The 26972-nt window shown below is 38.1% G+C and overlaps 1 protein-coding gene across 2 annotated transcripts; it reads left to right on the top strand.

The window, feature by feature from the left end:
* The first annotated feature begins 2862 nt into the window (after positions 1-2862).
* On the top strand, positions 2863-26189 carry LOC109403238 (ADP-ribosylation factor GTPase-activating protein 1). Of its 2 annotated transcripts, XM_019676021.3 has the most exons (6): positions 2864-3263; positions 3425-4129; positions 24714-24824; positions 24915-24974; positions 25088-25308; positions 25371-26189. In XM_019676021.3, the coding sequence occupies exons 1-6, from the start codon at positions 3204-3206 to the stop codon at positions 25705-25707; spliced, it is 1494 nt and encodes a 497-aa protein (XP_019531566.2). In that variant the 5' UTR covers positions 2864-3203; the 3' UTR covers positions 25708-26189. The 2 variants fall into 2 exon arrangements, with proteins under 2 accessions (XP_019531569.2, XP_019531566.2); XM_019676024.3 differs by lacking the exon at positions 24915-24974 and having other exon boundaries at positions 2863-3263; positions 24714-24791.
* Positions 26190-26972: the final 783 nt, after the last annotated feature.

Genomic DNA, 26972 nt, shown 5'->3' on the forward strand with positions numbered 1-26972 from the left:
TTTACCAAAATGTAAAGATTAATGTCGACTATTCTTTACTAGTTAGTTCGTTATAAAAATTCAAACATCTTCATCGATCGATAACGGAACTTGAAAAATATCCTTTATCGGTCATAAGATAAAAACCTTTACCGAAACCTAAATTTATTTCGTTAAATTCCATGTTGCCGCTGGAACTTTGGTTTCCTTTATGAATATTTATCGGAAAATATTCATTTTCCGATATCAACGTAACTTTGCATATTGGTATCAAAACACAAATATCAGTCACGATGCTCCTTTATCGTTCTGCTCGGTATCGTTTGATGAAGCTGAGCAAAGGTATTCTGATACTTTGGATGACAGGATGAATGTTTTGGTTTTGCCCGAGTTAGGAAAAAAAGAAACCAAAGTGAAAAGACGGTTTCTCCCAGCGGAAAAATGTTTCTTAGGTCCGGATAAGGCCGCATTTCACCGGATTGCTCCCCGGGACAGCAATCCAGGACAGGAGTTTATGCTGTCGGTAGGTACATATGAAATTTCATTCGCAGTAGGAAGCCACTGCGCCGCACCGCCGTGTTGGTTGGATAATTACCCCTCCGATGATTCCTGTGCTCCAGGAAAACTTACTCCTGCGCTAAAGGTTGACCGGGCGAGAACTTTTATGAAATTATGTGGATCTTATTTGATTTGAAAGATTGAGGTTTCCCAACAAAGATTCAGTTTATACATGCTTGATAAACCTTAGCGCTGTTGCATCTTTGGGAATTATCGTAAATTACTAATTGGTAATTGGTTCTATGTTGCGATGAAGGAATATATGCCTTTGGCCAGCCATAATCATAGAAATAGTGTGTGACTCAGTAAGTAAGCATCAACATAACACCTTCATGTTCCTATGAATATAAGTTCAATTCCCAATTTAGGAAATGATTACAAAAAAATCGCAATACATATATGAACAGGAAGGGTGGGTGGTGAGGTAGTTGTTATTTTTAGTTTTTTGATGATTTTGACAGGTCGATAAAACAGAACCCACTATTTTCAGTATCGATTTATCTTCAAAAATATTTATCTATCGATAACGATGTGACTTTGCTCTTATTTAAATTTCTTTAAGAAACGATGACGATCGCTATCGATTTTTGATATGAACGTCTTTAAAGATCGTTATAAAGAAATGTAAAGATTTTTAAAGATATGGTTGACCGGGGCTCCGGCACGTTTCGGCACACTTCGGCACACACTAAAAAATAACCGGCACAGTTTAGGCACATATTGGCACACGCTCAAAAATCACGGCACAAATGAAGTGTGCTGAATGACCAACCCCTTGGATATTCCAAGAAATTTGACATTTATGATGCCAAACCAACGTGTTTTACACATGATTTTGAAAAGTAGATTTATGACTGGTTTGACACGTTAAATTCAGATGTTTCCCAAGTGGTGAAAATTCATGTTTGAAACATGTGGCTCGAACACACTTAATTTTGATTACCGAGTTCGGTAATTTTTTGACGAGATTAAAACTGCTGAGCACCGAACTCGTTCAGCAAAAATGCATTGTTTACCTTTTCCATACGATTTTGACAGTTGTTTTACTGAGCCTCAGTAAAATCGATTACCGAAACTACCGAGATCGTACTGCTGTTATAATCTCGTCAAAAAAGTACCGAACAGGCAATTCAGAAATAAGTGTGAACGTGTAGAATATTTTCAGTGTTTATATAAAGACATGCAAAGACGACTTCTTTTGACTGTTGTTCTTCTTATTCGCCAGATTTTGTGTTCATAATTTTGCTGGCGAGCTCGATAGGTAGCCGATTTGACAGTTCGATACACTCAAATTAATTTACTGATAGAATCTAAGTGCAGAAAGCACATAGATTACGAACGAGAGAGAAAAAAGTCGTTCTAAGTGCAACTAATGAAAATTAAAAGTTACAATATTATAATTCATTCTTCCTATAATATATTTAGAGTGGGGCAACATAAAAAGCAACCCGGTCAACATAAAATCCAAAGACAAACATAACAAACCGAATCGAACATGGCGCGCTCAGAAGACACGCATTTGGTTGCGGAATATTGAAAAAAAAAACTCTTCCATACGTGGTGCTCCGTCGTCCGAGTCGCTTGCTGTTTTTGAAGGTAAGTAGTGCACTTGTTAGAACCTTTTGAAACTATGTACATTCCTTTTGTATTTCTATAGAATCACTTCATTGTCGCCGCCCCTTCGCCTTCACCGTCACCAAGGACGAACGCGTGGACGATTTGGAAGCTACCGGATCCTAGACTGAATGAGGCCAATGAGGCTGCGATGAGGATGTGCTTTTTTATCAGTTTGGTAGGGTCTAAATTGATCAGTGTTAAGTTTAGTAAATATAATCAGCTTGATCGTAGACTATGAGAAATTTGGTTTTATTTACATTTTGAAGCTAATCCCACGTGTAAATTGTGTTATTATTCGTCATAATGAAAACTATGCACTGAACGATTAGAAATCAACAGCGATGCACATACATTTTATCATGATTGAATCGACAAAGACTCAATAGCGCTGCACTTATATTCCAAGTGTAAAAGCAACTGGTCACAATCTAAGTGCAGAACTTTTAAATTTAATGTGTTATTTATTCTGAGTGTAGGTAGATTTGGTTTCACTCTTTGCGGGTCTCTGATATAAACAATCTCTAGCCCCCTCGATATTTACAGAAACAGCTTGAGAAACAGAGCCATGTTTGTTCGCCAACATGAGTTAGACCTTTTTGACATGTAAATGCAGATATGTAACCGATCCTGAACAGATTTCAGAACACCAAGTGCGTTTCAGTCACAGGGCTTCGCTTGACACGTATTTTGACAGTTAGCGTCATCTTCTTTCGCAGTTTTTGCCCGTCTTCTTGTTGGAAAAAAGTTGCACTTGAAACTACATTGGAATTTGTTAGCCGTTTTTCGGATCGAATCCTTGCATTTCCTGCTGGCCACTTCCGCCAGGTGCCGGGTCCAACGAAGGCGGGACCATCTTGTGCGCAAAGGTCACGAAAAAATGATCTTCAACCTCCGCTGGACACGGTGAAAACGAACGAAAACAAGACCGCCTATTCGGAAGTTCGCACACGTAAAAGAAGTTTGGCGAAAGTGTTTTCAGGAGAGCGTAAATTCGTTGAAGGATTTTTCTGCATTGGGAAAGTGTTGCGGTAAATAGGAACTGAACGGAGATGGCCAGCCCAAGGACACGTCGGGTTTTGAGCGATTTGAAGCCCAATAACGAGAATAACGTAAGTGTTTGTTGCTGTTAGTGGGATTCCCCATATGTTGCCCTTATCGCACAGTGGTGCCATTAAGTAGAAAAGGTGGTCAAACAGTTCCCCAAAAATAGTGCACGCTGATGGTTTAATCGTCTTTTATCAATACTAATTAGTGTTTTTTTGTATTGCAGAAATGCTTCGAATGTGGAACTCACAACCCCCAGTGGGTATCGGTAACGTACGGTATTTGGATCTGCCTCGAGTGCTCCGGGAAGCACCGTGGTCTCGGAGTGCACCTGTCCTTCGTTCGGTCCGTTTCCATGGACAAGTGGAAGGACGTTGAGCTGGAGAAAATGAAGGTCGGTGGCAATCGGAATGCTCGAACGTTCTTCGATTCCCAGGATGATTGGGACGATACGTTACCGATAACGAAGAAGTACAACACTCGGGCTGCGGCTTTGTATCGGGACAAAATTTCCACGCTGGCCCAAGGCAAACCGTGGGATCAGGCCTCGGCGATGGCCAGGGTGAAGGACGGTGGATTTTCGTCCTCGTCCTCTTTGGCGGCACATTCCAATAGTAGTAGCAACGGCATGCACCACTCGAGAAGCACTGGTTCGATGCAATCCAGTGGGTATTCCTCCGCATCATCCACCGGGGGATACCAGAATGGAGGCGGCTATCAAGACACCGGCTACCAGCAGTTCAATACGGCTGAGTTCAAATCACAGAAGGAGGAATTCTTCTGTCGCAAGCAGGAGGAGAATGCATCCAGACCGGAAAATTTGCCACCGAATCAGGGAGGAAAGTATGCCGGATTTGGATATACGAGGGATCCGCCTCCCCGAAGCCAATCACATGAGCTGTTCGACTCGGTCCAATCATCGCTGGCTAGTGTAAGTATCGTTGGTATTACGTATGGTATATCTATTTAATTTCATTGACAATACAACTCTGGCCTGGCTCATACAGGCGATGCGGTAAGCGCACGGCATTGGGCATTGGGCATTGGGCCTGTCATGTTCTATAACTCTCCAGTTCATTTTTTGGCATCCAAAATAAAGTCACTGGTCAAAATTTTAGCTGAATTCATTGAAATTAAGATGTAAATCAAATCAATTTTGTATTTTTCGATTACTTTCGAACTTCAAAAAATCATTACTATTTTAAAAATTGTCGAGAAATTAAATATACTTCTAGCACGAATTGAAAGATATACAGGGGATACTCAAAATAACTGGGACAGGCAAAATTTTCACTTTTTAAAAAATGTTCAACTCGCTGTAACTTTTCGAAAAGGGCATCAAATATTCTCAAATTTTTACTGTAAGCTCATCAACTAGTTGTGTATCAGTGGTCAAAATTTGGGAAGCATCGGGCCATTCTACGCAAAATTATGAAGATTCTAGAAAAAGGTATAATTATTCGATAGCCAATTTTGAGCTGCTATATCTCCGGATTCAATGAACCGAATGCAATGAAATTTTGATCATTTATGACTTAAATAATGAACTTTGAAAAACGGTTGACGTAATTTGAAATTATTAATAAGAAAAAAAGATACGGCGATTTCATTTATTCCATTTTTTCCAGTAAATTTATCTATTTTTCATATGCATCCCATTACTTTTTCAATTTAATGATGGCTTTTTGGTTGCTTTTCTTTGAAACATAAATATATTCAATTCAATTAGGAGGAATTTAAATGAAATATAATTACAATCTCGAATTTTGAAACGATGATGAAGTTTTGGAAAAATTGGTGTTATATTAGAAAAATAATCTAATCGAAATAATTTTCTTTCGTGTGAAGAATTTTAGGTTTTGTCAAATGTTTTTAATAGCTCATTATATGAGTCATGAATGATCAAAATTTCATTGCATTCGGTTCATTGAATCCGGAGATATAACAGCTCAAAATTGGCTATCGGAAAATTATACCTTTTTCTAGAACCTTTATAACTTTGTGTAGATTAGCCCGATCCTTCCCAAATTTTGACCACTGATACACAACTAGTTGATGAAGTTACAGTAAAAATTTGAGAATAGTTGATGCCCTTTTCGAAAAGTTACAGCGAGTTGAACATTTTTTGAAAAGTGAAAATTTTACCTGTCCCAGTTATTTTGAGTATCCCCTGTACTGCCGCCACTCGCATAACAGTCCCATTTGCAAAAAGTAGGAATTGAGAAAACGGCATTTGAAGTTTGAAAACTTGTTTCCATATAAAACTTTGAAAAATCGCCAAAATTTGAAAAATATTTCGATCATCTCCAAACTTTCACAGATTGCTTTGCACATGAATATATAACTGTAAAAAATATTACAATCATTACAAAGTTGTTCAGTTTTGTGTTACGTAACACAAAAATCCATGATGGGACTGTTATGCGGGTACTTTTTATATGGGACGCTCATAATTTGGTATTTTTTTCACACATTGACATAAAAATTCGTAATTTTTATTGTTGTTTTTGGAAGTACATCAAAAATGATGACAATTCATAACGTTAACTCAAAAGTGATGAAAAGTCAAATGGGACTGTTATGCGAGTGGGGGCAGTGTACTTGTCTGCTACTAATGTTCCGCAGAACGTATACTCTGGTGCATAATTGATCGGACAAACGCCGATTTCCATACAAAATAGTCAAGTTTGAGATGCTGTAGCTACGGTTTACTTTGTTGGATTGAACTCGATTTTTGACACGAAACTACCAATATGCTGAATTTTACGTACCTATACGAAGTACAAAATGTTTGTGTTAACCAGGTCTGGGCGTGACAAGGCGTTCAAAATGTGCAAAAGTTATCGGACAGCGGCACACGTGTAATTCAAAGTATCTCAGCTATTAGGCAGTGGAACCTTAATTCAGGATGTTCGGAGCTCTTCAAGAATTTGGAAACTAAGGCCTCAAGTACACAGGGTCAAATATTTGACAAGGAATGAAATGAACTAAAGATCAAACATCTGTTTGACATGAATGAAAATTCGATCGAATTAAACAAGATGTGTGAGCATAGGCTTCTTTTTGGACAAATATTTGACCCTGTGGGGAGTGGGACATTTTCCATAAAGTTATTTGGCATAACGGTCATTTGGCATTTGGCACCCTTCTTTATTATGCCAAGTATCCATTACGCCAAGTGACCTTATGCCAAACGACCTTATGCCAAATAACATTATGCCAAATGTCCCGCTCCCCACAGGGTCAAATATTTGTTCAAAAAGAAACCAATGCTCAAACATATTGTTTGATTCGATCGAATATTCATTAATGTCAAGTCAAACAGATGTTTGCTCATTTCAATTTGGAATTTTACATCCCTTCAAGAGCAAACAAAGCAACCACTATATGATTCGGATGATTTTCATTCAATGTATCCTTCTTCAAAAACCCTGGGCTTGGATTATATCTTCCAGGAAGCTTTGATTTCAGGCATGTAGTCGATGTGCTTTGCAGTAATGATTGGAATAGCTGAATGTATAATCAATGGCAAACAATTCTGTAAAAATCTGATCTTCAAGTCATCTGATATTGTTATTCTGATCATGATGCTGCATAGTATATCGAACATTTGTCGAAATGTGCCGGGAAAATATAATTCCAAGTTGGTGAGAATATTACAAACTGAGGGAGGGTAATAGGCCCAGTCAGACCCCTGAATGGGCAATGTGGGTTAGTGCATGGGAATGCCATTGAAGGTTTGTAATATTCTCCGAGGCTTTCGAAATCCAACAGGGCGCGTCCCCGGGTTGCGGATAGGGGGAAAAGGGAGATTTTTCGCATTTGTACTGTAATCAGCCAATGTGATATTATCTCCTATGGTGTTGTACTGCGAATGAAAGATCTCATTCTATGGGAATTCTAACCTTGTAATGTATTGTTTATTAACTTCAATTTTCTAAGCTTGACAAGGTTTTGAAGACAAACACGTGATGAGAGAATTGCCTAATAGGAAAGTCACATCAGCAAAGCTTTTACATATGCAAATGCTATCCATGGGGTCATGTCTAGCATTTAATGTGTATGGCAATGACTGGTTCTTACCTAGCAGGGGTACTACAAGACCACGCGGACAATTCGATTAAAGGCTTAATTGGGGATAATATATTTTCCAGAACTGAAGGGACATTTTTTCCGGGGTGACTGGCGAGTCGGAGAGGGTAGAAGTTTCCGTTTGTTATAATTGATCGGGCGCTTTTTCTTTCTTTGACTTGCTTGGTATTTTGTGGATTATTGTTTTTTGGTTTTGGAAGGTATGCGATTCACTATTGAGCCTTAAAATTATTTTGCATCTGAATAGCATTGATATTGTCAAGTCTGTACCAACACCCTAATCCCACACCAAAATACCCTTTTCCTATCCCATGGCATTTATGTGGTCAGCAAAGACTATTCAGCCATTACCCCTCCTTATCATCGGCTTTGAACTGACATGCGCTCTCATTGCCCCACCAAATGCTGCGAAATGAAAATGAAAAAAATGAATTTAGCCTTCTTTAAAAATAAAACAATTTGAATAATTATCGCGATGACCATTCCTTCAGAAAGTTAATATATTGATGATTGGATTAATTTGTAGACTCTAGTGCAGTTTTGTTTTAGTGAGAATTTGCACACTCACTAATATTAGTAGGCGTGTGCATGAAAATATTTAACATTAAAATAATTAATTAAAATAAATTTTTTATTAATAAGGTACCCCGGGGCAAGTGGGACCTAAAAAAATGCTGGTTTGGTTTTGTCAAGCCAAAAAATTCTAAACATAAATAATTTTATAATTCCAATAGTTCTAAAAGACATTGTTGGCATATTTCTTCTTGATGATGATTAACCTGGGCTTGTTAGGGGAATATCTGTAAATAAAAGAAAATCGGGTTAAGTACGGTTCCTTTGAATTCCACTAAGAATTTGCATCCTTTGACAGATACGTATTTCGACCTCAACTGTAAGGTCGTCTTCAGTGTCTTGTACTTGACTCGACTTGAGTCGAGTCAAGTACAAGACACTGAAGACGACCTTACAGTTGAGGTCGAAATACGTATCTGTCAAAGGATGCAAATTCTTAGTGGAATTCAAAGGAACCGTACTTAACCCGATTTTCTTTTATTTATATTTCTTCTTATTAACGGGCATTAAAACTGTTTCAAAATTTTTAAATTCTGTATATTATGCATATAATGAAAAGTGGAGCAAATCTTCATTTACACCATATCACGGGGCAAGTGGGACCTATTCGGATTTTTTGTACAAATGACTAAATATGGTTGCTGCATATTTGTAAGGTAGCATAAATTTTAAATATCTTATGTGAATAACTATGTTTAGCGACTTATGTTGGAAAAGTTGTGTGGTATCGTGCATAAATTACGTAACACATACAATAACTAATCACTGAGGAAAAAAGTAATTTAACTCTAGCAGTTCGTGCAAAACAAATTGATTTTATTTATACAAAAAGCACCCTAAGGTTTAATGCCGAAAGATTTCCAAACATCATTTTCATATTACGTAGTTGATGAATCTCGCCAAAAGATTTTTTCAAGATTTACAGATGTTATGTTTTCCTTTACATAATTTTACGATCACTAAATAAAGATTTTTAAATCGAATGAACTTTGAATAAGTCGTTTTTGATTTTTTTTCATACTTTATTGCCGGTTCCTCAACATTCAGAAAAACTCATTATGTAGCGAAAAACTAAAAAATAATAGAATTTGCTTGAACGAAAATTTGAAAAATAGATGGTTTTGAAAAAACAATATGTTCTACCAAGACTTTACCATTTTAAACAATAGCTTCATCATCAGAATAGAAGTAATTAAGTATAATTCAACAATTGATTACTTAAGGCGCCGATTTTTACTTTACTTTTGTGTGAATTTCGACTTAGGCTGAAGAAAGCGAGATCAAACTATGGAATTGTGTTTGTTTACTCTCATAGGTCTCACTTGCCCCAGATGCTGAAATGTACTGGGGCAAGTGAGAGCAGTTAACTAAAGGTAATAAATTAAAATAAACTACAACTTTTTCGCTTAAATTAATTTGCAAGCACTCCAAATATTATCCTGAAACTGAAAAAGTTTGACTTTATTTGTTATTCTATTTTTAAACGACGAATGCAGTAGAGTACATAAATCTCACTTAGTGAATTGAAAATTACATTATGAACAACAATAACATCTATGATCTCTTTATGATGAGAACAATAACAATGTTTGAATTCAAAGTATCCGTTCGTGTGATACCTATGTTTTCTATGAAGAATGTTTACCTTAAAACTAAAAAATTAAAAAAATAATGGCTGTAGGTCTCACTTGCCCCGGATTCTCACTTGCCCCGGGGTACCTTACAAGAGATACGAACTCACAAACGACGACAATCAGCGAAACTTGCTCTTGGAAAATGTTTCAACTATTCCTCAATACACGCACCTTGTTGTAGAACTAAAATTACAGTTTTATCTTTATCCATGCGACATCTCTATACGGACTGACTCAATCAATCCCCAGCTCCATCATGGATTTATTAGTTTTCGATCTGTAATCCATCCCTCCCCCAAATTTCCCCCGACTGATTCCGGCTCTTAGGACCCCCAAGAGCCTGGGTTTGGTTTATTAAAACTTTGCAAAGCTTCAGATTCACTTCAATGTACTCCGAGAACCCCATGTTCATGAATACATGAGCTCCATTTGGAATTTTTTTCCCTGGTTCTACTGCATTAGGGCTCCCCCAAACCGACGCGACTATCGCCGGCGACAGCGATTTTTCAGGTGAGTGAACATTGAAGCCCTGTAGTACATTTTCAATAGCACATATAGGAAAAACTGAACAACGTTTTGCGCTGAAATTTTTAACGATTGATTGCTTACTATCGATAAAACTTCAGCGCGATTCGATATTTAATCTTTCTCAATTTTGCTGTTGAAAGTGTAAGATTCGGCTTCAATGAACCTTCACCTCAAAAATCGATGTCGCGGGCGATAATCGCCTTGGTTTGCGGGACCCTTTATTCGATGCTTATATGACGGTAATCAAAACAATTAAACTCATCGAACTTTGAGCGAAAAAATCCTAACAACGAAGAAAAACCTTGTTGTCAGGGTAACCGTGAGGAAATGCATGTATTCAGTGAGGTGTGCAAATTATCACTGTGTAAAACATTTTTTTTTTTTTGCAACTCGACACTATAAATTCTATGTTTATACCAGCCCTTTCAGTAACGAAACGGCCTACTTTTCCGGGCTATATCAAACAATTGCATTATGATTCATAATACAACTCATTTTATTTGTATTATGAATTACCGTGCCATGCCCTAATACCGTGACCTTAAGCATGTTCTTCACTTCAAAGAGCCCTGTAAAAATCAATAGTCCATGTTTCTTGATTTTTTAAACGCTATATTATTGCTTATTATGTGTATTATGTATAAAAAAATATGATTAATAGAATTCCAAATGTTTAATCCATTGTTTAAATCAAAATTCTGAAACATAGCATTGCTCCTGATACCGTGTATGTGACCCGCATACATTGATGGTTTTTTGAACTATATCAATCATACTACATATGTTCATATTTAAAAGAACCTGTGTGTCAAACGTTGCCTAGAGGTTTGATTGCTCTCAATTGATTCATAGAGTAAAAAGTATCAATAATATTTTCAGTTTGCAAGTTTTAGCCGAAACACGGTATTTGAAACACAAAAAGAAACCATGCCCTAATACCGTGTATTGGTATTTTGCACTCACATTCTAAAAATATTTTTAATTGCTTGATTTTTTAAATATATGTGCCAAATTTATCACGCCTAACTTGAGAGGGTTTAATATGCTAATGATTGAACTTGTTATTCAGTTAAAAAAATAATAGGCTTAGTAAAATATTTGAGTTTTTTGTCAAATACACGGTATTAGGGCATGACACGGTATAATGCAATTGTTCGATCCACAACCAAAGTTTCTACGGCAAGAACTGGCAAAATCGTGACGGATATAGCACGACTTGCTTGATCATAATTTCGTGTTCATGATGGAACACGTGGTCGTTCTCATTGAATCACCGCGAAGTACGAAATTTGTCTATGGAACTGGTACTGATGGAAATGATCATGTTCTAGTGAAAGTTTATTGTCATTGAAAAAAATGTTGTATGCAACTCGTTGCATAAATAACTATTATTCCCATTGATATGAACCCTAGTGTCTTTGGGCAGTATGTTTCAGTAATAATTCAATACGAAATGATCTAGAAAGCTCTGAAGTCTGAAATAAACTAGGTTAGTTACAGTACATCTACGTAGTTTATTGTCGTAGCAATCAACTTCATTTTGCATAATTAGTTTTTACAACATAGGTATTTAAGGAAAACATGCTAGCACTCACTTAAGGGGCCATTAGACTGTTTTTCATTATGACAAATCTGAGAGAGAGGAGACAGCTGGCTTCGATTGCGTGCTACTTAATGTCAAGGAGGACCTGTCACAAACTGTCACCGCGAACCGAGCTGAAAATCGCGCATTGATGGTGTGGAGTGGCCAAATCTTCAAATAATCTTACAAAAATTTCGCTCCGTTTGTTGAAATTAAAAAAAGATAAAATGGTAATGTTCAGTTTTCCTCAACCAGCGCAATGAATCTATTTATTTTCCATGCTCTGTCGCAGCAAACTCAATATGCAAAACAGTTTTGACCAATAATAAATTTTCAAACCATTGTGCGGCGCACAAAATTGTAAAAAGAAGTATTACGCGTTGCAAGAAAAATTTTGATTCCTGGAAAATTCAAACCCGCATGAAGGAATATTTTCCTTCACAACTATCATAGGTACCCATGCTCAAAAAGTGTTGTTTTGACTATTGACAGAATCATAACTGGACCAGTTTCAGGGTGCCTGAATTTGAGCGAGGGGGTTGCTGATTGGTAGTGGTTTTTGGGTCATGAATTGTACATACATAATGGACATTTTTGTGGGAGGGTAAACCTTGACATGAATGCATAACTTAACTTGTCCAGCTGTTCTGAGACAGATGCTCTATCGTATTCTATTAGGAAATCGTGTAGGTGGATTCTCTGAAATGTTTACTTGATAAAGGTTGTAAAATACGGACGCGTTAACCTGGAACAATTAATTAAGAAAAATCATGATCTTGATGAGATCCAACGGTGCCCTGCTCCGAAAATGGCCACAAAAACGTTGTGAAATAATCATTCATATTTCATCGTGCCTGGTCTGGGTTAAACCCCAGCAGGGCCCATGACATCGATTTATATTCAACGATATCAACGTGCCTCTCAAGCTCTGGCTAGACAGAAACACTCCTCAATAACGATGAGACGTAATCGACGGCCGGCGCTTGACCCGGTGTAACGAGAATAACCTTGATCCAGTTCAAAATCATCATTATGCATTTGTTCAGCCATTACGTCCAACAGTGACAATTGAATCTTCATCTGAGATCTCCATCAAACAAACGAATTAAAAAACGCATACTATGCCTGTTTTCTTCCATGCGGAGATAGCCCTTTGCGCGTTAATTCCGCATCAAAATCCAAATTTTTAAATTTCCGCATAATAAGAAGAAGAAATGTAAACATCGGCGCCGTCAGTGAGCTGTCTCCTCTCTCTCAGTGACAAATATTTGCCATTGCAGTCCGACATTTGTTGGGCTTGTTTGGCCAAATATTTGTCACGTCTAATGAGACCTTTACCTTTATAAATGATCATTCGACGATAACATATTACGCAGCGCAACATTGTTTTGTCTCTTGAGCAAACTAATATGTCTCTGACAGATTTTCGGCCGCTGAATCCGAATACGGGCTCAGATTTTCTCCAGCACGTCATAATTTTGAGCTATACCTCAATTTATAGGGCAAAATATGCGATTTTGGGCTTTTTTGACTGCAAGCCATTAAGCATGGATTTTTTTTTAAACAATCAAAAGGTAAAGTGATCAATTAACATCTAAATTAACGACTTATGCAAAATATTTCGTTTAAGGTGAAACGGGACGCCGTGTTATTTTTCCTATCTTGCCTCTCTTTCTAACAATTTGCCTCGCGATTTTGAAGATGGTAATCTCGAGACCTATCGCACTGAAGATGCTGAAAACCAATCAGCATATGCACTGCAAGTGAGCATACACAACGATAGGTTTTTGTTGCAAAATATGAAGTAGAATCTGAGATTACCATCTTAGTAGCAACAGAGCAATGGCGGATATTTTCTCGACCGTCCCGTCCGCCCTTAACCGAATCAAATTTGATAGATTTAAGCGAATGTGGTCTTCGATAGAGCTGATAGAGTAGCCTAGGACTACCAAGGGTCAAATAACACTCTAGGGTACTTGGGAGAATTGCTACGGTTGATTGAATGAAAAACGTCCTTTTCTCATACTAATTCCCATACCACAAACTTTTAAGGGCTTGTGCACTCTCAATTTTCAAGCAAATAAACTCTATTTTCGGCAGAAGGCTCAGAATCTGGTTACGAATCGAATAAGCGGCAGAGATGCATTTTGAACGCTCATGTGCGGTGAGCGTGCCTTAAGTGTTCCCTGATTGCTCTCAAGTGCGTGTTCACACTTTTGAACAAAATGTAGGTAACTAGATGGCTCACGCAACGGTGTTCAAAAATGACAGTTCAGATCTAGAGCCAGTGATTTGTCAACCGAATGTAGGTGCTCGACGCGACTGCGTTATTTATTCAACTTATCACCAACGATGATTTATTGGTTATTTTCCAACTAGCTGCCCACCAATTTTTCTGATGGGTAATAATTTATTAAGCTTAATACTATTAAGTGTCTTTAAGTTGGATGTTGGGTGCACGATTACGAAGATAAATACTATTATTACACACGCAGAAACGGACCTTTTTGCTCCCCACGCCGTACCTTGGCTCATATGGACCGGACTAGCGTGTAACACTTCTGATCCAACATTTTATAATTGGGATGAAGTTGATGTCCAGGAAGTGGCCGGAGCTCAACCAGGTGCAATGAGCCTTAGGTGTTGAGAAGTTTACGGAAAGTGGGTGGAAGCCTTATATAGGTAAAAGCGAACCTAAATGTGTCGAAATGAACAGAGAATTAGCTATCAGAATCGTAGGTTCTGCAAATAATTCATATCCAACGATGAACGCGAAAACCTTATGAAAATCTTTGATTGACCTCGACCGACAGCCACGTCTTATGGGTAGTACGCTGATCGCAAGAATTTTTTTGGCCTATCTAGATGCGTGGAAAATTCAGGCAAGGAATCGCTCAAGAAATAATAAAGCGTCGCTTTATTCGAGATCCTAGTACGGAGCTGAAACGAAACGTCAAATCAAATGGGGCTTGCTGTGTTAAATTTCTTGACCATTCCGGTCACGGAAAAATAATGCACTGAACAAAAATTACTTGAGCGATTCCGTTTGAAGTCCATACCTCGCATTAACGATGATAACCGAATGAAAGTGAAGTCGGCAAATCGTTGCTTAGATACACAGTGCACTGCGTTCAAACACCCAATAGTGTTTGAACTTGAACACGGCTCACGTGAGCACTGCTTTTGAACAGAACATGAACAGAACACGTTCAAATGCATCTCTGATAAGCGGTTTGCTTAGCTTAGCCTAGCTTAGACTGACATACCTATGGTTGCTACTCCGTGATTGACCCGAACCAATGACAGTTGCACAATGAACCAACTGAATAATTTCAAACTGAATAATAAACAAACATGCAATCTGATGCGCTATTGCTCGCTTCACGTGGAAAGCAAACAAACGACCACCCACGTAAGGTGATCGCTCAATATTTATTCATAAAAATACATACAACAAATATACATAGACAGATACGTAGAAAAACAGCAGGTCGTTAGGAGATTGCATAAAAACAATGAAATTCAATAAAAAGTACACGCTCGTTGAAAGCTACTCTAAAGTGAGTAGAATTCGACTCACTTTGGTACAAAGTGGAACAGCTCAAAAGAGAGTAATGAGCAGTTACTCATTTTAGAGTAAAATTAGATTTTCTTCAAATTAGAGTAGCTTTTACTCACTTTTATTTTACATGAATTTAGCAAACTGAGTCGATTTCTACTCACTTGTGTAGATTTATTTAGGTTCTTCTTTTTTTTATTTTCTAACAGAAAAAATAGCAATTTCGTAATAAAAAAGTAAAATAAACATTTTATTTGTACATAAAACTATTTTACAAATCTTGCACTTAATACTAAACTAAACTGCCCATATTCGCATAGTCGATGTAAGCGCCACTGTACTTTTCAACATGCTTTTGAAATTTTAACAATGAATAAATACAAATTTCAAGATCTTTACCACGTTGACATCTAACTAAGGGTTAGATCTTGTGATCTATTGAATAAAACTGGTCCCAAATATGCACATGCGTTAGGTATTAGCTTTTGTACGGTGGCATTGCCAGTGGTGGTTACATCGACTATGCGAATATGGGCAGTAAAGGCGATAAATATTTACAATCCACTTGAGCCATAAATTTATCTGGTCTGGATGCTACCTAAGTTCTCCCATGTGATGGTTCCTTGGATGGTTCCTCCTCCGTTCAGCTTTTGCCTCGGCTTTGCTGATTATCATCGGCATCTAATCCACCTGTTGTAACACGTCAGCAGCCCCAGCACTATATCGATCAGCTGCCAGAAGCCTCTTTCCAAAAAGGAAGTTCCCGGGATGCGTAGCCCTAGACGGTAAATGGTGGTTTTGAAAATCTAGTTTAGAAGTTACATCTCGAGTTTCGATGTCAAATTAATAATATCCATACTTACTTTTCAAACTCACATTTTCTACCGATGTTTCAAGAATTTAGCGGTAAAATGCACTACATTTATCTCACAAAGTTCGAAAATATTTGAAATAGCTTAACCCTGGCAAAAGTTTTTCCAAATTCTTCTAAGATATTTCCGTTAGAGTGAGTGGAATAAATTTTGAGACTACTCATAAGTGAGTAAAAGGCTAATTTTGACAAACAGAGTAGAAATCAACTCACTTACGAAAAACACTGTCACTCACTTTTGACATTTTTTTGAAAAGTTTGCAACTGAGTAGAAATCTACTCATTTTTGAGTAGATTTCAACGAGCGTGTAGAGATAATTTGTAAGGTGCCATCCCGAATAGTGACAAAAGGGAACAAAAATTCAAGTCGACACTCATGGTGACGAACTATACAAAGTCAATGAAAAAATATTTGAAAAGAGGACATTATAAACCTATGAATACAAACTATCACCTATGGTATAAAATTAAATTAATATAATACATAATTGATATAGAATCCATAGAAAGAGAATAACAAGGAACAAACTCACCGGATAGTCGCCTGCCATCATCAATCGAACTAAAAATGCGAAAGGAAAAAATAAATCGGAGCACCGAAGGCAACACGCGCGCGAATCCGGCCTCCAGCTGCCGAGCCGTCACTACACACACTGACTGAAGCCGAGTCCTCTTCCTCTGCCATCGGTTACGAATCGAATAAGCGGTGTTGAGCAAAAACGATTTGTTGAACCAACTATGGCATTAGTTGAGTCGTGAAAATTTGCCATTATTTTTCTGTCGAAAAAAAATTTGTAAGCGTACTTAATGTAATGCCAATATAAAGAAAAGCATGCCAAATTATGATTTACAATTAAATTAAAACATTCAAAGAACTTTATTATTTTAGAGATACAAGAGTTCAAAGTTATGGTGCTCCACAGACACCATGGGCGGGAAAGGGTTAAAAATTAATTATTTATAGCATATAACAGGGTATAAATCTTTGAGCTTTCATGCTGAAAGCATTCAAACTCGTCTTCTTCGAACAAGAATTTTAACCCTCTAATACCCAATCCCGCCTTTAGACGGGGTATAGTTTGAGCATTTTTGTAATTTTTGTTTCGTGGGAAATCAATTTTTTTATATTTTTGGCTGATGTTTAGGACTGTTTTGTATATCTCAAAATGATTTTATGTGTAGTTAAAGCGTATTTACATTTTTTAAAAATCATTGAAAAATTGATGTTTTAGTCATTTTCTAGAAGACATTGTTTATTTTGTATCAAATCGCTACTATTAACATATTTTAATTTTTTCTCAAATCATTCAATCCTAGTTTTATAGTTTAAGGGAATCGAATACACTCTTAAATTATTTTCCTTAAAAATACACGAAAAATAAAATTTTCTATGAAAAAAATTTAAAATAAAAATATTTCAACAATAATCATATAATCTCAAAATGTTTTCATCTCAAAAAATTCGTGCCCTAAATAGGCTTCCAGGAAAAATATAAAAGTGTGAGGATGTTCAAAAATAAAAATTAGAAAAATCAAAAACTGAAAATCACGAAATCGAGAATTTAAAAGAATCATCTTCCAAAACATGTTTAAATCGATTTTGAATGACGAAAAATGATATTTAGATCAAAATCAAAAATTTAGGTATTAGAGGGTTAATAAGCCATTTTACGAAACGACAACATTGTTGATATTTATATAGATACTAGCTGACCCGGCAAACCTTGTATTGCCCATTTTAATTGTATTTTGCACTACGACATAGTTTTTCTAATGTTTTTGATAATTTTTTTAACTTGTTCTACATATGAACAGGAACTTAGCCACCATGAGGACAAACTGACCCGTCAAAAATTCATTAATTAGTTGTAGGGGAAATAGGGGTAAAATGAACACCCTAAGCGTTTGGTGACGTTTTTAATGGAAATATGTTAAAATCTTGCATTTTTACCATGTAATATCTTAGATGGAATTATGTTCTAAACATTCCAGAAGAAAAAAAAATGCTCAAAACTATACAGTTTTCTTTAATTTTTTTTCGATTGTAAAAATACAAGAAAACCGAGTAGCGAAAAACAGTGTGCGTTAAATGAACAATCGATGGGGGTAAAATGAACTCATATTTAAAAGTTCATTTAAACTTGTAATTTCGATATATATAACTGCTTGTCAGTAAATTTGATGTAGGGGTTTCTGGGGTAATACGCACCAGTTAAGAAAGATGCGTGCAAATGCATATAAAAGAGCAAATATTTATTGTTTTAATGTATGCATTCTTTTTTGTTTGTTTTTTTTTGTAAATACCAACATTACGGCTTCGTATGTTTATGCGGGGCAGTATGCACCCATTCTCGGGGTAAAATGCACTACAATAATGGGGCAGGATGCACTCAAACAAAGGGGCAAGGCGCACCACAACATTTGGGCTAGATGCACTGTCGATTTTGTTAATCTTTTCCCTTTTTAGAGATAATGCATGTTTTCATAGGTTTTAAGACGAATAATAGCTCTATTTCGTTTGCGATTACTCACAGAGCACTCATGGATATTATTACAGCTCGTTTTCTATAGGTGCGTTTTGTCCCAATCAAGAGTAAACATTAAATTGTTTGAAATATATAACTTACGTGCATTACTGTTTAAGTTATTTTTCCTACGCTTAGTATTGCCCTCAATTAGCTAAATAAAAACAAAAGCTTAAGATATTTGGTCGGTTTTTACCATCAAGTCGTTCGACAAACGATCGAAAAAATTACATCAGAAACCAGCTTTATGGATTTAATCATCTTATATAATGTTTGCAGTTTATTGAAATAAGTATTTGAAAAAATGTATCCTAAACAGGTGGATTTTCTTATATCAATCTTAGGGTAGAAAGTGAAAGCAGCGCAACGGCAACCAGCTCGATGTGGTACAATTAGAACAGAATACATTTAGGCGCTGTACAAAGTGTATGTACAGCTTCCAATTGGAATCGCTCACGCAGTGCCCTAGTGGACAATAGAGCTGTAAATTAGGTTAAGTGATTGAAGAATAATAAAACAACTTATATCGTAATTCTTTTTTAGCCCACTCATAAGTGGGATTACTAACAACGCTGGGTATGTTTTTGGTCCTGAATTAAGCTTCAATCACAATTTGGGAGCTGTTTGTAGACTGAAAAACGTTGAAATTTGACTGCCTAAGAAAATAACTTCATAAACTTTAAAACCGATGATTTTGTAAATATTTCAAGAAATATGTAATCAAATTACAGGTTTACATGAGCTGAATTAGGAAGTGTATGAGATTAGCCTTTTTCCACTTCGAAATCAGGCTGTTTGTCGCAGTCTTATTAAGAAAATTACCCCAAACAGGAATTTGTAAGAATATTGCCATCAAAATGTTTGAGTGTTTCTTTTAAACAAAAATGGTTCTGTACATTAAATCATGCATATAATCATTTCCACAATTGTATGCGTTAACATCTCGTTTAGTTTTGTCGGCCTTATAAAAGGACAGTTAAAATGTATCGACCTCTTTGTTTTGACTTCCGGGAACGGTTCCCGCGCCTAACCGTAAATGACCGTGAGTTCTCATAGGGGGACTAATAGCTCGGCCCGCAGGCCCTAAACGTAAGGGAGCCAAATGTAACCAGGCGTCCGTGTGAATCAGACCGAGTGTATTGTAGTTCCGTAGAGTTTGTGTTAACCTCCCCCCCCCTTTTTGTTAAGGTGTGAAGGAATTCCCAAAATAATTTCCCGAGAAACTTCTGGGGAAATTCTGAAAATATTTGCAAAGAAAAATCCTTTACGAATTTTCGAAGAACTTTCGTAAGGGATTTCTGGAGTAGTTACTGGTAAAGTTTCTGAAGAGATTTCTTGCACATGTTTTTAAAGTTATGAAGGGAAGTTCTGTGAAATTCTTGATAACCAAAGTCCGGGAATTCGTCAAGGAATCACTGAGAAAATTCCTGAATGATTTTTTGAAGGAGTACTTGAAAGGAATACCTAAAAGAACTGAAGAACACTCTCCAGGAACATATATAGTAATGTGTCTTTCGGGTTGGGTTCAAACACTCGGTTAGGATGGTACTTACTATTTATTCGTGCTGATGTTGTTGGCTCGAGGAGTGAGCAATAAAAGAGAATAATACAATGGTTGATTGGTCTTTTATACCATTTACAATAGTCTAATAAGGGGATCGTCAGCTTTGACCTATGTCAAGCCTACCAACAAGTAAACGATATAAATTCGATGTTTCCAAAGGTTTACACATCTAGGTATACTACAATTTCCCCTTTTTTGAATCTAAGCTACAATTTACCAAAAATTAAAAATCTTCAAATCTAAATCTAACAGGAGGTTTGCTCTCTCTAGTCGATCTTCTGAGCATAATATCGTCACTCATAGATTCACTTCTTCTTTTCAAATATTTAGGTGTAGGCACCTGAGCTTCGCCTTCTGACTCACTACGCCTACGCTTAATTCTAGGCTGGTTTACAATTCTTTCTGGCAATTTAGTCAAATTTGGTTTTACAAAAGAACTTGGACGCCGCAACTGATTTACATGGACTATTCTGATGTTTCCATTTTCGATAAACCTAATCTTACACAAAAATTTCCCTATCTTCTCTACAACTACAACTGGAATCCACCTAACTATTTCCTTCAAATGGTTCCTGTACATTACTCTTTCCCCTTTTTTAAATTGTTTCTCGGGAATATCTTTATCAGTTGCGTCCTTACTGCAGCTTACATCGTACACAATTGTCTCGTTTTTAGAATCATCAAATCTTACCTGTCTAGTATTTCGGTTTGATTGTTCAACCGGGGAATTGGCTTTCGAGTTGATCACAGTTAACACTGTACGAGGTCTGTAACGCAAAATCAATTCACTGGGTGACAAGGATGTGACGGTTGTTGGAGTACTATTATACCAAGCGAGTATTTCATTTAACTTCCGCGACAAAGTTCTAGAATTCAATTGTTGATCCAACAGACGTTTTTTCAAAAAACTTTTTACAGTTTGTACCCCGCGCTCAGCTGTACCATTGGACTGAGGATGATACACTGGCGATTTAGTCACTTTTACGTTTTGCGTCTCCCAGTGGTTCACAAATTCAAACGAATTAAACGGAGGTCCGTTGTCGGACACTATCTCCTTAGGCAGTCCAAAAAACTTGAAAAATTCTTCTAACTTTTCATTTACATGATCAGCATTAGTACTCGTCATCAACTTTGCTTCGATGAGCTTAGAAAAAGAATCTACTATAATCAAAAAAGTTTTTCCCTCGAACGCAAAGAAATCAATGTGGATCCTATCCATCGGACAACTCGTTTTTGGCCACTTTGAAGTAACCGTTTCAGTTGGAACATTCCGCCTCTGATCACAAATCTCACAATTCTTGAAGTAATTTTCAATGTCGCTCTGCATGTTTTTCCACCAGAACAAACTTCTACCTAGCATTTTACCGCGCACGATTCCATCATGATTCGAGTGTAACATTTTCAAGACGATTGACTGTAGCAACTCCGGTATTACTACACGATCACCGTAAAACAAACATCCGTCTTGGGAATTCAGTGAATTCCGAAGATTATAATAATATTTAAGACGTTCCGGTATAGTACGCGGCCATCCGCGCATCACGAATCCATAGACTTGAGAGAGGGTTTTATCTTTCGCGGTAAAATCTGCAACGTCACGCGTTTTCAACGGCAGATCTGGATAGTTTTCCAGTCTGTTAATCGACAATTCTTCAATTTCCGTATTTCCCGGAACCGGTAACCTCGATAACGCGTCCGCGTTTGCCAAACACCGATTTGGCCTATACTCAAATTCGTATTCGTACATGGACAAAATAACCGCCCATCTCTGTAGACGTGATGTCGCTACAATCGCCGTACCCTTTCGTGGGTGGTAAATTTCTTTCAACGCCTCGCAATCGGAAATAAGTTTGAACTTATGACCGTAAATGTATTTGTGAAACCGTTTCACTGCGAAAATGATCGCCAAACCTTCCCGATGAAGTTGCGAATAGTTCTTTTCCGCCGGAGATAACGTACACGACGCAAATAAGACTGGCTTTTCTTCGCCATCAACGATATGCGATAAGACTGCTCCCACACCGTATGGGCTAGCATCTGCCGCGACGACAATAGGTTTCCGCGGATCGTACAACTGTAACACGTTATTATTCAAAATTAATTGCTTGCTATTCGCGAAACTGTCCTCACATTCCTGAGTCCAGATAAAACGTTCGTCTTTCCGTAACAACCGATACAAAACTCGCAATTCCGATGAGATGTTCGGTATGAACTTTGCGTAATAGTTCAACAATCCGAGATACGACTGCAACTCAGTCACGTTTTTCGGCGCCGGCGCGTTCACAATCGCGTCGACTTTGTCTTTGTTCGGTCTTAACCCGTCTTCGGAAATCGTATGACCTAAATAATCCACGGAGGCCTCGAAAAATCTACTTTTATCAACATTAATCTTGACATTGTAGTGGTTCAAACGCGCTAAAACGACATCCAAAATTGCCCTACATTTCTCGTAGCTGTCGGCTCCAATGAGCGCATCATCCAAATAACATCCACAGCCCTCAATATCCCCCAAGATCTGATCCATTATACTCTGAAAAATCGATGGCGCACTCGCCACTCCAAAAGGCAATCTCAAATATTGGAACAATCCTACGTGTGTGTTGATTGTTAAGTACTGCTGAGAGTTCTCTGAGACTCTGAGCTGTTGATATGCACCCCGAAGATCAATCACACAAAACACCTTACAGTTCGCTAATTTTGCAAAAATATCATCTATCCTCGGCAACGGATAGTGCTCTGAGCGTAAAAACGGATTGATCGTGACCTTACAATCAATACATAACCTCAATTTGCCATTTGCCTTTGGTACTACAACAATCGGAGAGGCCCATCTACTGTGCTGCACTCTCTTCAAAATATTCCCTTCACAGAGACGATTCAGCTCAGCTTCGATCGCTGGACGCTGTTGAAACGGAGGAGAGTATGCCGCATGGAAAATAGGAGTCACATTGCTCTCAATAACGATCTCGGCTTCAAATTCGCGAATGGGAGAATTGATATTCGATACTGTATTGGGGTATTTAACGCGTATCGAATCAAAAATTGAACGATCAAAAGAGTTTATACTCACATTACCTTGTTTAAGCGATGTTCTCCAGCTCGGCCATAGTACGTCCATCCAGGTCCGCCCAAGAAGAGGTCTGAAGGATTTTTGGCTCTCGATCACCACAAGCACTAATTTTTTGCTCGGACCACTTCTATCCTTAGCCACCTGTGCACTGATTCCACCGATAATATTTAATAACCCTTCACCGGTCACGGTTGAAAAATCATTCCTCACACCAAACAACGGTAAATGAGACAATTGCTTCCGATACAAGCTACTACTAATTACTGTCGCACAAGCACCACTATCAACTTCAAACTCTATAGGCCCTCAACAAACAAGGTTTCATTCATCACACCACTACGCTCTAGCAAAAACGACTTATCCTGGAGAGAATTCAGCTGCATCCGCAAGTTAGCCAGATCCAAGGCCAACTCATCTTCGGAACCTACCGTCCCCACGGTCTGGTTCTTCCGGGGCTCCTGACTCGAACTACGATTCGGCTTCGACACTTTCAAAAAGCACATGCTCGCTGCATGACCCTGTTTCCCACAGGAATAGCACTTCCAGTTCTTCGCAGGACACTTCCCAGGCTCGTGTTCACGACCGCACTTATCACACAGCTTTCTTCTTCCGGATTGATTCTTCTTGTCATCATGGAACCGCGATCGACTTTTGCTTCTCGCGCGCCACGGTTTGTTCGACCTCACCACGTGAGCACTAAAGTTACCTTCGCGCACTTTGTTGTCCTTTTCGGCTAACTCCCACGTCAATGCCTCTTCAACCGCCTTGTCAAAGGACACGTTCTTCTGTTTCAGTAGGTGTGTACGCAGCCTACCGTCGAAGATCCCGAACACAAATCTGTCCCGCAACGCTTCTTGCAAAAAGTCACCGTATTCACACTTTTCTACCAACGCTTTCAATTCCACTACATATTCGGTCACCGATTGTCCAGCTTTCTGATCGGCTTGATGAAAACGATACCGTTCGGACACTTTGTTCACTTCTGGCCTGAAATGCCTTTTCAAGGACTCCGGATACTCTTTCACTCCGCCTGTAGCCATCCTAACCTCAACCGAATCACGTGTTCACTCGCGTCGAACTAACGATCGTTCTGCTAACGCCGCTACTGTTTTCCGCACGATTCTCACCACGTGTTCTTCTATCGCACTTACGAATGCAAAAATCACTTCCACAACTTCGTCGCCAGAATTTAATGTGTCTTTCGGGTTGGGTTCAAACACTCGGTTAGGATGGTACTTACTATTTATTCGTGCTGATGTTGTTGGCTCGAGGAGTGAGCAATAAAAGAGAATAATACAATGGTTGATTGGTCTTTTATACCATTTACAATAGTCTAATAAGGGGATCGTCAGCTTTGACCTATGTCAAGCCTACCAACAAGTAAACGATATAAATTCGATGTTTCCAAAGGTTTACACATCTAGGTATACTACATATAGTACATGTATAGTGTTTTCATTACTAAGAATTGTCCTAGGTCAATTTGAACATTTTTTTTTTTTAATTTTTACTTTCAGGGTTGGAGCGTCTTCTCGAAGGTGGCCAACGTGGCCAAGGAAAATGCACTCAAGTACGGCAGTTTGGCTTCGCAAAAGGTAGTTGAGGTTTCTGGCACTGTTACTGATAAGGTAGAGTAGATCCATCTTATGTTGGCATTTTTTGTATGAGCTTGTGTTTCATTCCTATATGTTTATTATTTCCAACTCAAATGAACGTAGGTTAGAGAAGGAACCCTCCTAGAGGGAGTTGGTTCACAGGTCACAAATTTGGCTAGCAAGGTTAGTACTTTGGTTTGCTTGACGTAGAAACGTTTTCGTTCGTCATTTTTTAATTACCGTGATGGATTTTTTAATTGGGCTTAAATACGCTAACGAAACTTTTACAATTGTAGGTTGGAGATGTTGGTCGCAAAGGTTGGGGCAGTTTTGGTGGCGCCGGCAATTATAACACCCCTGGAGGGAATGATCAATATAACGACTTTCCATCGGATAACGGATCCGGCGGTTATCAGCGATCCTCTTCCAACGGAAAACTCAGCGGATATGGTGGGGGTAGTAGTAACGAATGGAATTCCTGGAACAACGAAAGCAATTCTAATGCGGCAAAGTCATAGTAAGTACAGCTTAGTTTATGAAGTGGAAAGCTAAACATAAAACAACTACCCTTTTCATCAGTCAAAATTCCACGAACGATGATGACGATGGTTGGTCCGGATTCGAATCCCACATGACTACAACATCCAAGAGTGACGGCGGTTATCAGAATGCTTCCTTGAGTGCTGCAACGACAGCCACATCTGCTGATTTTCGCGGTCAGAATACGTCCACTTCCACCAGCCAGCAACAGATGAGGTCCAGCTCGAGCCGGAGCAGCTTGAAGATGAAGCAGAATGCTAGCCTGGAGAATGACTTTGCGGGGTTGGACATCAAGAGCAAAGTGGCTCCGTCAGCTCCAGCCGGTAAGAAAAATAACAACGCTGAAGACGATCTGTGGAATATGCTGAATAACTAGAATCTTCAACGAGGACGCCTACGTGACCGCCGTACTGGATCGGAAACGATAGCTGGTATGTTATGCCGATGATATTTTATTTCTTTTGTATTGTTTTTAGCGCATTTCAAGTTAAAAGAGTCTATGCCGTACGTACATTATAACCCTCCTTTTCCCGCATCTCCTAAAGTCCTATTCCTTTTTTAGCAGAAGATATAAAAAGCCTAATCACAGAGAGCAAAGTATTTAGCAGAATATAATTAGCAAAAAGTTTATTGTGAGAATCAATTGCAAAAGAATATAACTTTATGTACAAGAAATAAGGAGAAACTGAAGAGAAGGAACACAATAGCATTCGCCGTGTAACACACATTTATCACAATAATCTATGAAAGGAAACAAGATAGATAAACGGCGGTATAAATCAATTATATGAATGAGAAATGGTAATGTTACTGTGGTAATACTAAAATGCAATCTATATTATATGTGCAACTTAAAAATAGTAGTGCTCATTGTTTCCGAAAGGCCATTTAAAACATGTCTTTTCTTTGAAGTTCACGTGGACATTAGGAGAAGGTAAGGGTCAATGGACAAGCTGTGGACCCTCCAACGCTAGACGAGATCAAGACAGCCATTAGCCCCCGAGCGATCGTACTGGTGTACCTATTTTATACAATACACTCAGCGAAGTAAACTACCGAATTTCATCAAAATACCTTATGAAATTTAGCCATAACTGTAAAGTATGGATGCCATAAGAATACCTACCTTGATACCTTGTTGGCTACAAAGTAACTTTACTCCAATGCCGAGCCGTCGGTCTTGGGCGATGTTCCTCCAGTTTCCCCGAACGTGTAGGGATCGTAGATCTTCTTCAACCGCGTGCAGCCAGCGAGTTTGCGGCCGCCCACGAAGTCGCCTACCTCTACCGGGTTCTCTGCTGAATATTGTTTTCGCTATTCTTTCATCCGACATTCGCACTACGTGTCCAGCCCACTGAAGTCTGCCGTATTTTATACGTTTCACAATACACTAAATTCTGTTTTTACGCGATTGATGCGTTCGCGCAAAAAAAGATCGTGTAAAAAAAGTTCGCGTAACTTCGAGAAATCGCGCAAAAAAAATCCAAAGGAAATTTTTTTTACGCGATTTGTTCTCCGCAAATGACCAAAATCGCGTAAAAAAAAGTCGCGTAACTTCGAGAAAATCGCGTAAAAAAAGTAGTGCAAAAAAAAAACGCGTAAAAAAAAGTCGTGTAAAAAAAGAATTCAGTGTATTCGCAT

This window comes from Aedes albopictus, chromosome 2 (genome assembly GCF_035046485.1).
Source record: "Aedes albopictus strain Foshan chromosome 2, AalbF5, whole genome shotgun sequence".
Classification (NCBI taxonomy): domain Eukaryota; kingdom Metazoa; phylum Arthropoda; class Insecta; order Diptera; family Culicidae; genus Aedes; species Aedes albopictus.

Bases quoted from the DNA above. Each gene is read 5' to 3' on its own strand.
- LOC109403238 (XM_019676021.3), top strand. From the start codon at position 3,204: ATGGCCAGCCCAAGGACACGTCGGGTTTTGAGCGATTTGAAGCCCAAT. The intron at 24,825-24,914 runs GTAGAGTAGATC...AAATGAACGTAG, and splicing joins CTGGCACTGTTACTGATAAG to GTTAGAGAAGGAACCCTCCT. The intron at 24,975-25,087 runs GTTAGTACTTTG...TTACAATTGTAG, and splicing joins TCACAAATTTGGCTAGCAAG to GTTGGAGATGTTGGTCGCAA.